Source organism: Barbus barbus (genome assembly GCF_936440315.1).
Source record: "Barbus barbus genome assembly, chromosome: 25".
NCBI classification, from domain to species: Eukaryota; Metazoa; Chordata; class Actinopteri; order Cypriniformes; family Cyprinidae; genus Barbus; species Barbus barbus.
In genome coordinates, this window is record NC_136753.1 from 15,878,618 (window position 1) to 15,891,815 (window position 13,198).

The window sequence follows — 13,198 nt, forward strand, 5'->3', positions numbered from 1 at the left end:
AATAAACACGAACACTAAATGGAATATAAGCTACTATATGCAATGCACAAAATACACGTTTTGTCTTCCATTACTTAACTAATTAGTTCTACACTAATAGCTTATGCAAGCAGCCTACATTAATGCTGTATAATTTAATGGCATAGATTATTAAAATACACTGGTAATAAGCCTTCTTGTAACATCAAGTGCTGGCCATACCATTTACATTAATCATAGGTGGCTAAAACATTTTTTCGGGATGCTGATTTTTGTGTACATACGTCTATTGTAATACTGCATGTTAAGAAAAATGACAGTCAGAACATATTTAGAAAAATTCCTGCCAGCCAGAACCCAATAAATGTAATCTTATTCTACAAAATGTCCGCCAACAGCTAACACTACAATAAAACCTTAATACATTTTTACTATCAGCTCTCAGAAATCTTGGGATGCTGGTTGTGGTGCATAGAGACTCTCCACATTTTCACACTTCAAGACACATAAAATGAAAAACAGAAAAGAAATATAGCACATGGTGCATCCCTGCAGACAGGGAGTTTTTTTATTTGGTTGTCATTTCTGCTGCTATAGTACTCAGCTGAGACTGAGGCACCGCATTATACAACAGACAAGAGCCTATGGCCCTTTCGCTAAGATTGTTAGAGCTTATATCTCAGCTAAGCTTTACAAATAATCAAAAAGAAAAAAAAAACAGCCTTAATAATGAGAAAATGTAACCTAGTTACAAAAAAGCCAAATGTTTATATTGTAATTAATTTGTCGTATGCTTGTGACTATTACAATGCAAATTATTATGTTTATGTACACATGTACACAAGTTCAGTATAATGCTAATCAAGCATATTCACACATCCACAGATTCACACACACAAACACACTCACACTGATATAAGCAAACTCAGAGTCCTTTGAGCTTATTTTAATTTACATTTTACAACAAAAATAAATGAGCACTTTTTTACATTATCACACAGGGTGCATATGACGACAAAAAAAGAATAAACCTGCCCATAGTCATATCATTTTTACTGCCAGGTCAGGTTCAGTTGAGGTGGTCTCACTCCACCTCTGCCACATGGGCCACCTCCACTTCCATGGTCTGGATGATTTCTGGTGCCTCTTCCACTTTAACTACAGCCTGCTGTGCCAAGACGTAGTTCACCACCTGCATAATACTCTGATCAGACAACGTGGCCACGGCTCCCTCACTCATAGCTTGCACGGCCTCCACGGTTTCTTCTGTGATGAGCACGGTCTCTATCTCCTCTGTGGTGGGAGGCTGTGGAGGTTGGAGTTCAGGGGGCAGTTCGGAACCGAGGATGCTGACGGCATGCTCCACCTGCGTGCCTTGGTTGTGGAACTGCAGAGTGTCCTTCTCCAGCATGATCTTGCCGGGCAACTGATCTCCATGGAACTTTGTTATGTGCTTCCGCAGCGTTCTGGCGTCTATGTGGGCCTCCTGGCACAGCGGGCACACGTAAGGGCGCTCGCCCGTGTGAGTGCGAACGTGACGCTTCAGCGAACGAGCATCAGCCCATGCAACGCCACAGGTCAAACACTCAAAGGGCTTCACTCCTACAAAAAAAAAGAGCAGCATGACATCTGTTAAACTCAGCTATTTATAAGCATTTCAAGTGGCTGATACACAAACCAAAATGTCAGCTTACTGTAAATTGCCACAAACAAGCATGAAAGTGTGTAAGATGTCTGATTATACTGAACATGATGATGATTGAATCCCAATAATGACTCATGTTGATTATTTCCTGTTCACTGGGTCTGTACAGAGACATGCAGTGCCACCTACAGCTGCATTGCAGATGTGCCGATTAGGAATCTTTTCATTAAAAGCAAATCATAAACAAATCAAAATCATTTGTTTTGGGTGACAAGCTTCAAACAATGTACGTATATTTAAAAAACAGTTCGTTTAAAATTTAGTACTATACATAGTGGCAAAACTAAAAGGTATTTTTATGGAGAACTAAGAAAATCTATTTATAAAAATATTTTTTGGGGGAGAGAGTTATGTTGGATAAGCATACTGTGTGTGTGTGTGTGTGTGTATATATAAATTCATTACATACATTTCTAACAAAGTTATGTGACATTATCAAGATGAATTTGAGTTCTTGTCATATTTTATTACCATTTTCTAAACTATCTATCAAGGTTGTTATAGTTTTGAATTTTTAAATTAGTTTTATTTTAATATCGTTTTCAAATTTGCTATAAAATTCAGTTTAGTTTCATGAATATTTTTGTTAGTTTTAGTTTAGTTTTTATTTTGTGAACTCATTTTTATTTAGTTTTTATATAGTTTCAGTTTTGATTAATGTTTAGCAGAATTAACAGATCACTTCCAGAGCGCAGGTCAAAGAAAGACGTAGGCATAATTTAACCTTATAGTGAGGCAAACGTCTAGTGACACAAAATTAATGCATGTTGAGATTGATTAGATGGTAAAAGTATACAAATATACACCAAAGGAAGCAGTCACGCCTTTTTACTAATCTACACAAGTTGCCCTTAATGTCATATCTAATGATGCGTGTTGAGATATTTAATATGAAAATAAATGTAGCCTAATTTGGTTATATTAGATGTCTTTTTTTCTTATTTAACCATAATCATGATATTGTAACTGTCGTGTCGTGTTCACTTTTCCGTGAACAGCCGCGCATAATTCTGAAATTCAATAATAACAGCAATGGCATTTAACAGTAAAGGCTCATATTTGAATGTTATTTTAATTTATGAAGAATTAAGCGTGTGTATGATGTGATTTAGCCTGTATGCACATTTGTTCGAAAGACAGAGTGATCACAAGATGCTAGGCAAAAGTTAGGCTATTGTTTACAGAAAGGATGCGCGTTATCATCTTTTTTTTTCTGTTAATTATCATGTTGCGCTGCGTGTCTGTTTTTCTTCAAAGCACCAACTTAGAATGCCTAATGTTGGTTTGATTGCTTGTGTTACATGAGAAAAGAAATAAGTTTGCCTACCTGATGTAACAGATTTAATGCGGGTGCGGTTCGGGTCGCGACTCACGGTCTTTACGGTCAAACGGTTCTGGTCTTGTACAGAATTAAATTAGTGCTGCTGTGCCACACAGCTCAAAGATTTTTCTGCCAAGGGGTGAGAGATTACGAAAACGATTGTTTAGTTTTGATAATTATTATTTTATTTCAGTTAGTTTTTCAATAACTGTTATTAGTTTCATTTAAGTTTTTTAATTATTTTGATGTTTTTATTTTATTTCAGTTTACGAAATTGTTTTTTCATCAATCGTTTTCGTCTTAGTTTTAGTCTTCGTTTACGAAAATAACCTTGCTAACTATAGCAAATAAACTGTGATAATGTCAGAAATGTTGAAGGTGTCGGAATAAATTTTGGTTTGACTGTATACAAAATACATAGTTTAAGTGTGTAAATTACTATTAGTGGGGAAATGTAAAGCTGTTAAAAAATTAAAAAAAAAATATTTTGTTTGGCTCCTGAATGGTTACAAAGCAAAAAAAAAAAAAAAAACAATTATAAAAAATTATATATGTATATACATCACAACTAACATTCATTCATGTGATATAGCTGTGAGGGGGAGCCCCCCCCATAGCAGTGCCCCTGTGTATGCATGTATGTATGTGTATATATATATATATATATATATATATATATATATATATATATATATATATATATATATATATATACACATATACACACACATATACAGAGGCACCGTTATGGTTTCTGGGCCATATATATATATATATATATATATCACAACCGACAACAACATACTTGTTTCAGAAATGATTGAGTCAGAACAGAGTCAGTGTTGCCAAAATTCTTTGCATATATATAATTTTTTTGTTTTGTTTTGGATGAAACAGTTCCTAAATCTGCATATAAATGATTTATTATCATTCTACAAAACATGTGTTTATGTATGATTCTCTACTCACCCTGGTGATTATTGATATGGCGGCGGTACTCTCTGAGCTGTGTGAACTTCCTCCCACAGTGTTCACACTCTCTCTCCAAGTTCTGCTTCACTCTGCCTTTCTTTCCATGAGTGGCTTTCTTGACATGCCGTCTAAATAGGGCCTTCTCAAAGAACTCCTTCCCACACACATTACACCTGCCAAAAGGACAAAACAAGTCTACCTCTAACAAGTGCTCAAGTCTCTCTAGAGTTCAGGTATCATATAATACAGAATATAATTCTCATGACAGGCTCTTTTCAGATCTAAGGTCATGTTTTTCTTTGAATCTAAAAACTAAATCTTTAATAATAAAATAAAACATCATCATAAGAATCTTTCATTTTTTTCTTAAAAAATAACCTTTCAAAACACAGCTGTAAGAAATTAACTATTTTACTCTCACCTGAAGGGCTCTGCAACAGTGTGCGATTTGACGTGTGAGTACCAGTCCTTCTTCCAGCTGTAACATTTGCCGCAGACCTGGCACTGGAAGGGCTTTAGGCCTAAGTGCTTATTCATGTGCTGCTGCAGGTCTTTTGCTTCAAAGAAACTCTTATCACAGCTATAATGAAGGAACAAAAAGAACAAATTAAGGAACTAAACCGTTATATTGGAAAAATATGTGAATAAGTCTAATGGGTTATTTGAAGAAAACTCTGCATGTGTCGAGGGATAAAGCACTCACTGAGAACAGTGGAATGAGCGGACCTCTGGTCTGGGTTGATGTTTCTTGAGGTGTTTGCTCAGTCCGGACGCACGGTGGAAAGATGCTCCACAGGTTGTGCATAAGTACTTTGATTCACCTGTTAAACAAACTGCTATTATGAACTGCTCATTTAGCATTTATCATAATGTTACAAACATTGTAATAACTACATTAAAACTAAGGGAGTACATTTTTGCTCAGACAATAATGCAACTTAATTGCAACCTTTTACTAAATACTCTTAAATTTGTGTTTAGGTATAAATGAATACATTTGGTTCATACATCCGAAAACATGCTGACTTGTAACAGCAACTAAAATTGGCCATGCTGGAATCTGGAGTTGTTGGATTTTTACAAATAAAAATATTTAGGATTAATTCCAAATATAGTGAGACAGTATTTATCTACTAAGCGTCAGGAACCAGATGCAGATGTCAGGCACCTACATTGAAGTCCAAACTTAAAACACCTCTTTACTTGCACATTCTGTCATTTAATAACAGCACACTATTTCTAGACTTCTTTTTTTTTTTTTTTTTACAGACTTTATTCAGCTTTTTGGCATGTCTTTTAACCAATTCATAAATTTATTTGTATTGTTTTTTATCTGTATTTACCTTTTCTTTTAATTTTTAAGTTTATTTTTTACAACGTAAAGCACTTTGAATTACCATTGTGTAAGAAATGTGTTATATAAATAACCTTGCTTTGCCTAAAGTACACTACTATTCAAAAAGTTTTGGGTACGATAAGATTTTTTTGTTGAACATTTCTGAAAAAAAAAAAAAAAAAAAAAAGTATATTTTGCTCCCCATCACTACATTTAACTAATCGGTAAAAATAGTAATATTGTGAAATATTATTACAGTTTAAAATATTTATTTTTTTGTTTTAAAATGTGATGGCAAAGATTAATTTTCAGCATTCATTACTCAAGCCTTCAATGTCACATGATCTAATATGCTGATTCGGTGCTCAAGAAATTATTATTATTATTATCAATTAAAATCAATTTTGAAAAATTTATATGCTTCTTGATATTCTTCTGGAAACCATGATACTTTTTTTTCAGGATTCCTAGATGTAATTCAAGAAAAGCACTTATTTGAAATAGAAACATTATAAACATCTTTACTGTCACTTTAAAGCAATTGAATGTATCTTGGCTGTAAAAGTATTCATTTCATTCCAAAAAACAAACAAAACTAAGAAAAAAAAAACACCTTATCAAATTTAGAAGAGTAGTGTAAAAATAATTAGTGATTATTCTGTAACTGAATCCTAACCAAAACACACTGAATTTTCTTTATGAGCATATCAATGCATTTTTTCACCCATAATTAATTCTAATCACATAATGACAGAGCTCCATTAGATACTTGCATATTTTCCTATTCGTCTGACACCAGTAAAAGGAGCGTGTGTGTGTGTGTGTACCTGTGTGAATGCTTGTATGCTCCTCCAGGCTTCTCTTGGTGACGAAAGATTTCTCACAGACAGTGCACTGAAATCTCTTGAGGGAGTCGTGCAGTGACCGGTGCATCTTCAGACTGTGCTTGGTGGCAAAGCTCTTCCCGCAAACCTTGCAGGTGTGTGGCCTCACCCCCGTGTGGTTCAGCATATGAATGCGCAGGGAGTACAGCTTGGGCAGAGTCTTGCCACAGATGTCGCACACAAACTCCCGTTTGGTGCGGTACTTCATCTGATCTTCTGACCCCTGAGAATCTTCTGCGGCCGTGGCTCGTGTCATGCTGGCTCTCTGGGTCTTCTGATGCTTGTGACGGGCCAAATGCGCTCGGAGCGAAGCTGCGTACTGGAATTCCTTATTGCAAATCTGTAAGGACAAAAGAAAGGTCAGAAAAATGACCAAAATGCATAAAGATCAGGCTAGAATTATTATGTTTCATTCAGCCCAAGTGTACATACACTGCACTTGAAGCTGCGAGTCTTCTCGTGTTTCAGAGCGTGCATGATGAGGGCGTACCGCCTGTGGAACACCAAGCCACACTCGATACACGCGTGTTCTCCCTCCACAGCTCCTCCTGGGTCTCCCTGTAGTGTGCCTCCCTCCACAGTCTCTGGCTGGTCTGCAACAGGCTCCGGTTCCTCTGCGAAAGCAGCTACGGCATCAGAAGCAGCCTCCAGGTTTGTCTCTGAAAACTCTTCAAGATTATTCTTGGCAGACTGAACCGGTCGGCCTCTCCTGGCAAATCTCTGAGGTGTCTGGGGACACAGTGTGATTCTAATAAGACAATCTGGCTGACTGCCTTTGAGTGCATTTTTCTATCCTAATCCTTGGCTCATTAAGCAACATCATAATATTGGGTTTAATGACAAATAATAGTGTCTATGATGATGATTTAAAAACTAAAAAAATCTAATCTAGTTTAAAATGCATGTCCCAGGTCTTCGCTTAAAATAAATTTTTAGGAAATACATTTGATTATTCCACTATTAATAATTATTTTTATTATTTAATTGTTAATGTATTAATTATTTAAGGTTTTTCATTTCAAGAATTAAATTTTTTAATGAAGACTGTTTCCTCATTATGATTTTAGGACATGATATCAGGACACCAGGCTTTGACAAAGGGTGAATCAAGGCCACATAGGCGGCACTCCTGAGCACCCTTTTAAGCCATAAAATGACAGATGGGCCACCCTGCGGTCCTGTGGACCTCACAAATATGCCAAGTCCAAAAGGGCACCATTTGGGACAGGGCCATCATCACATTTACAAATGAATCGTATGTCGAGTGAATGAGAGCTGCATACCTTCATAGGAGGTGAGGTGCTTTTCTCTTCCTCCTCCGTCTCAAGTCCCATATGAAGACGAACATACCCTCCTTCTTTCACGGATCGTTTTCTCAGGTATCTCTTGTTGGGATCTAAACATTCCTCTTCTTTTTTCTCTCCATCTGCAGCGGATCCATCCTCAACACCTTCCATCTCCGCAGGCTCCTCCTCTGAAGGAAGAGGAGGAGGCGGTTCCTGTTGCTTCATTTTAGGTGGTCTTCCAGGCCTCCTTTTCACTGGTGCAGGAGCTGGCTGTGGTGCTGCTGCAGGCTCGAGTTGACGTGTTAGTTCAGCCACCTGGGGCTCATCCTGCACAGCAGGAGGCGCTGCTGCAGCTAAATGCACAATCTCAGAAGCATCTGTTTTGCCAGGATCCACACTAATGAGAAAGGCTCCGGTCTGCATGTTCTCTGCGATAGGTGTGTCACCAACCTGTGGCTCCTCAACAGACCAACAGGCCTGTACTACAGCCAGGGACTCACCTGAACCTGCCTGGCCAGAGTGAGTGACCAGAGTCATTGTCTCGCCCTCCTCTGCCTGGCCGCTGTGGGCCACCATGGCCAGAGACTCAGCTGAGCCAGCCTGTCCGCTATGAGTGACTACAGTCATCGTTTCGCCATCTACAGTCGCACCAGCAAGCAACGCCAGCGATTCAGCCGTTCCGATTTCACTTGTGATTACAGCCAGGGACTGCCCTTCTCCAGGTGTGCCTTCACTCTGCATAGTCACTACATAGGTTTCAGAGGCGGTGGGTGTGATTGGCTGAGGGGGCACAGGTTGGCTGGATACCACAGTGTGAATATCTCCTCTCTGGTAGACCATCAGCTTCTGCTCTTCCACTTTCTTATGCACGGACTCACAGATCTGAAGCACTTCCGCCATCAGTAAGTGCCGTGCCAGTGTGGCGACGTCTGCCATCACGCAAAAGTTGAAGGTCAGATTGGAGGTGTAGGCAAAATCCAGTAATGGCAGAAAACTGGCCTTGCTGAAGCCTGGCGGGTAAAATAACAAAAAAGAAACAATGGCAATTCAAATACATATAATATTCTCAAATAACACCCCAATAAATTAAACCGTTAATCTTCTCATACTAATTACAAACTAGCTAGGGAGCATTTCTATATAAGCAACATTTTACACATTAGAGGTTGACTAATGTAGCTTTTTTTATGGCCATTGCCAGTCTGTAAAATAAACAGATTTTTACTTTAGTTAAGGGAATCATCCAAAGATTTAACAGCTGGATTTGCTATTATCTGCAAGGTTGTGAAATTAAATACTTATAACACTTATTTAAATGACATAAATTGTCTTTTAAAAGACAAACAAATGAAGACATGGGCACTACTGTGTGTCTGCGTTAAGGCGCTGTCAAAATAAAAGTCCTGCTTCTGCCACTTATCAACCAAACAGGAAAAATTAAGGGCTTTTCCTAACAATGGTCGACCAATATATTGCCATCACTGGTATGCTCCCAAAGTCAAGATGTGAGTTCTTCATCCCAGAATGCATTGCAGTTTGCTCAGTAAAAAGTTTAATCCGAGATGGCAGATGAAGCAGAATAAAATTGTTAAAAAGAACAGCAGTATTAAAAATAACTATAATAACCATCTCACCAAAATATTATGTGTGCAATATATTTTATGCATATTAAATTAATTGTTTTCAAAGTATTAATAGAGTTGCTGCCCATGAATACCGTTTCAGATTAGCCACTTTGAGGCCATATTTTGATTTGATGTAGCTCACTGGAATTTGGAACAGAGATTATATTTATATATAATTATTATATTTATTCATATATAGTCAAAGTTCCCCCACAAATGAAAACTCTAATTTTTTCAACCTCATGATGTTCCATAACTGTAATGACTTTCTTTTATCAAACATTATTATTATTCTTTTTTAAATGTTGGTATCCAAACTTGTGCTGTCAAATGATTAATCGCAAATAATTTTATTTTCATAATATATCTGTGTGTAGTACTGTGTATATTTATTATGTATATATAAATACACAAACATATAGTATATATGTGCATGTATATATTTGTATAATTTATATTATTTAAACATATCTTTCTGAAATATATACATGCATGGGTGTGTATTTATATAAACATAATAAATGTACACAGTACACACACATAACGAATAAAAAACTTTTATTTTGGATGCGATTAATCGTTTGAGAGCACTAATCCAAGCACTTTAGGTACCACTATCTTTCATTGTATGGAAGTACTTTTTTTGTCATTTTTTTTCTTTTTATGTTCAACAGCAGAAGAAGAAAGTAGGTCATACAGCTCTGGAAAAACATGAGGGTGAGAAAAATAAATACATTTTGGGTGAACTATGCCTTTAAATACTTCATATAATTAAACATAAATCCTTAAATTGATTTGTCTTTTAGTTTATTCCATGATTTCAATCAACAGCATGGTGGATTCTTCTCACCAGAGAGGTCAACGACAGCTTCATGACTGGTCATAGCACCCTTTTCCACAAAGAGCTCATAGAAATAATCACTGCAGGAGGCCAGGACAGCTTTATGTGCGCGATACTCCTCACCCTCAATAAGCAGGGTGATATCACAGAACTCATTATTCATTCTCTGCTGGTTCAACTTGTCCAGCATCGTCTGCCCATGCTTTGGTAAGAACTGCTTGACAATTCCTTTACTGTCCACCTATAAGAATACATAGAGGAGAAATATAATATCATTATCATGTGCATAAATACATTAAAGATATAAAATAATATATATTAATTGTAATTTAGATCAGCTAATATTTACTGTATCAACAATTTAAAGTTTTAATATCCTCATCTTTTAATATCAAGGTGCTATTGTACCTGGAATAATGTCAATTAAATTCAAAATTTCAGGAAACCAATTTTAATTCAGTGACACAAATGGTATACTATACTTACAAACACCAATTCATGTTTATCAACTGCACTGGACTGCTCCGAATCCAAATCATAATTTGCCTCGTCATCCTCTTCCTCGCTGGCACATACAGAGGTCTTTCGTCTCGCTTGTCGGACAGCTGCTTGTTTGGTGGCATCTTCAGCATTTCCTCTCCCCTTCTCCTGCTTGCTTTGGCAGTAACTGCACTCTCTGATGCAGTCCTTCACCTGCTTCAGCACTCCTGTCATAAGAAGATTAGCTTTAGGCTACTTATGAATATGATAACAGATGTTCTCTCAAAAACCCTAAATATAATATTGACTGTTCTATCTCTGACACTACTATGTTAAGTCTCATTCCCAATCACCCTTGGATAATAAAAAGCCATTCTGAGTATGATGCTCCCCTTTGTGTACTGCTTGCATAGTCTGCCACACACATATCACAATTATTGAATCTTTTAGTTATATCAGTGTGGTATAATTTGTGTTCTGCAGTGGGTAGTACTAGTACCATCCGTGGGTGCAATGGGTAACTTGTCAGACTTCCAAAAACGACAGAACACAGTACTATTGCAGCAAAAGTGACACCAAACCTCAATATTCACCTTGAACACCCTGTTTCCTCAAAATTCGATCACAGAGAACACCCATGAAATAGCTACACTTGCTAAAACCCTAATCACAGTCACCAGTGAACAAAAAAATAAAATAAATAAATATGGTGTCACAATCATAAAGCCAGGACAGCTGGACCAAGGTGAACTTCAACATCTGCCCCGGCCAAACAAATCTCCTGACTTGAATATTATCAAACCACTTCGGACAGTTTTGGAGAGAATTCGATTTCCTCCTCCAACAAGCAAATGGCAGACGATATTATAAACAACATTCATCTGGAGGCTATACAAAAGTTGTATGAATCTATCCTAAGAAGGTTGGAAGCTGCATTAAATGTGTTCACGTCTTACTACATATTTATTGTAGCTTCCTTAACTTACTTGTGACCTGCTTGACATATAACCTAAAGACAAGAAACGTTTAAGCGATTCCAGCGGTCATTACATTAGTGATTAGTGTACCTCTCCACCAGTACTTCTGGGAGATGATTTCCCACGTTTGCTGCTGGTTGAGGTGTTCCCCTCCGGACGTGATGTGCGCCTCCGTGATGAGTTCCTTCCGTCTCTCGGCCTGCAGCACCACTTCCAGCTCCGTGAATTCATCCAGGCCTTTCTGCCGCCTCTGATAATAAAGAATCCCATTGCGCACTATGTAACAAGCAGCTGCTTTCCGGATCTTTCTCTTGGTGTTGCCGTGCGTGCCCGGTGCGTAAGGCTCACGCTCATCAGTCAAGTAGCGCTGGATGGCTAAGTAACTCTCCTCGCTCGACATAACCCCGATTAATGAAGCTCACTCAACAGAAACGAGACACATCAGACAGCGAGAACTATTCTCGAGCGTAGAATTCAACAAGGTATTTTTTCAGCCCGTTTCCACTTCCATAGATGACACAGAAAGTATCGAGTGTGGTATTTCTGAAATGTTTTCCAAGGGGGAACGTCAGTTCTTGACCGTGTGGGGTGGACTTGCCTGAACAGACAAAATGGCTGCTGCACAACCGGATGCTGCGTTTGAAATGGCGGAAGCGGCGACCCGCATGTAGGGCAGTCACGTTAATAGCAGAGGGCGCTGTTTACCATCTGTTTTTTCATGTTTATTTTATTTTATTCTATTTTATTATTTAGTTCCATCACATATAAGTACATGACAAAAAGTACAAGCCAGATATAAGGCAATGCCGTACTGTTTAAAGCATGTAAGACAGAATTACAACAACAAAACGTAAAATGAAGATAAACATAAATATGGAAAATAAATATATACATAAAAATATTAATACCAGGACCAAAAAAGTGCTATATAATATTACGGCAGTTACATACATTTGAAAAGGTTTAGCATTTTTATTGTTTTTAAAAGATCTCAGAATTGTTGTTATTTGTTACTGAGTTGTTATAAAAAAATATTTCAAATTAAAACAAATGTTTTAAATGCTGGGGAAAAAAAGGTTTGTTTGAAATTTAGAATATACTTATAAGATATACTTTATGTTTTAATCCTAAATTATGAAATAAACGACTGAAATAAAAGAAGAACATGACATAAAGTGTTTTTTTAATGATGGTTAAGCACTGGTTTAAAATAAATCAGAGCTGTCCGCATGTTTAACAAATTTTAATTAATTGTTTTAATTTTCTAATTATATGTTGCCAGTAACCTTAAAATAGGTAATCAGTCTGTTATTTATTTATTTATTGCAAGAAAAGCCTTTCTAGGGACTCTAGATGCAAACTAGCTTATGCTATACTCTCTATGTACATAGCATATTTTTCACCTTCTTCTGGCTAGAATCATGATTTATGTACAGTCCCTATCTAAATAAACCCATTTCTAAATAATGGTGTAATTTACTCCATAACAAATAATAAAATGTACATTTAAAAAAAACACATTCCTCATTTATCATCAATTTTTTATTTTATTTAATAACATCAATATTTATTTATTTATTTATTTATTTATCTATCACCCTCCAAAGTAATGGGCAAAAACTGTAATTTATTTGTAGTGACCTGACCTATAGGCTACTTGATTAATTAAATGAGAAATGTATTTATTTTCAGAAACATTTGTTGTTTTCTTTATCTCAAGTGTATTTGAGCAGCTTTAGTTTTTCTAGGTTCACAATTAATGTAGATAAACTTAAAGCGTTGAAGCTAAATT

The 13,198-nt window shown here is 36.7% G+C and overlaps 1 protein-coding gene across 1 annotated transcript; it reads right to left on the bottom strand.

Annotated features, from left to right (window-relative positions):
• Positions 1 to 506: 506 nt before the first annotated feature.
• On the bottom strand, positions 507 to 12,043 carry LOC306845245 (zinc finger and BTB domain-containing protein 11-like). The gene is made up of 10 exons (XM_079377933.1): positions 11,497 to 12,043; positions 10,436 to 10,656; positions 9,959 to 10,190; positions 7,481 to 8,493; positions 6,630 to 6,926; positions 6,141 to 6,537; positions 4,681 to 4,798; positions 4,399 to 4,557; positions 3,975 to 4,150; positions 507 to 1,581 (listed from the first exon to the last, which is right to left on the bottom strand). Exons 1-10 carry the CDS (start codon positions 11,804 to 11,806, stop codon positions 1,064 to 1,066), a joined length of 3,441 nt encoding a protein of 1,146 aa, XP_079234059.1. The 5' UTR covers positions 11,807 to 12,043; the 3' UTR covers positions 507 to 1,063.
• Positions 12,044 to 13,198: the final 1,155 nt, after the last annotated feature.

Excerpts from the sequence above, each read along its gene's own strand:
- LOC306845245 (XM_079377933.1), bottom strand. The coding sequence starts at position 11,806 with ATGTCGAGCGAGGAGAGTTACTTAGCCATCCAGCGCTACTTGACTGAT. Across the intron at positions 10,657-11,496 it reads CCAGAAGTACTGGTGGAGAG|GAGTGCTGAAGCAGGTGAAG; the intron begins GTACACTAATCA and ends TTCTTATGACAG. Across the intron at positions 1,582-3,974 it reads CCATATCAATAATCACCAGG|GAGTGAAGCCCTTTGAGTGT; the intron begins GTGAGTAGAGAA and ends TTTTTTTTGTAG.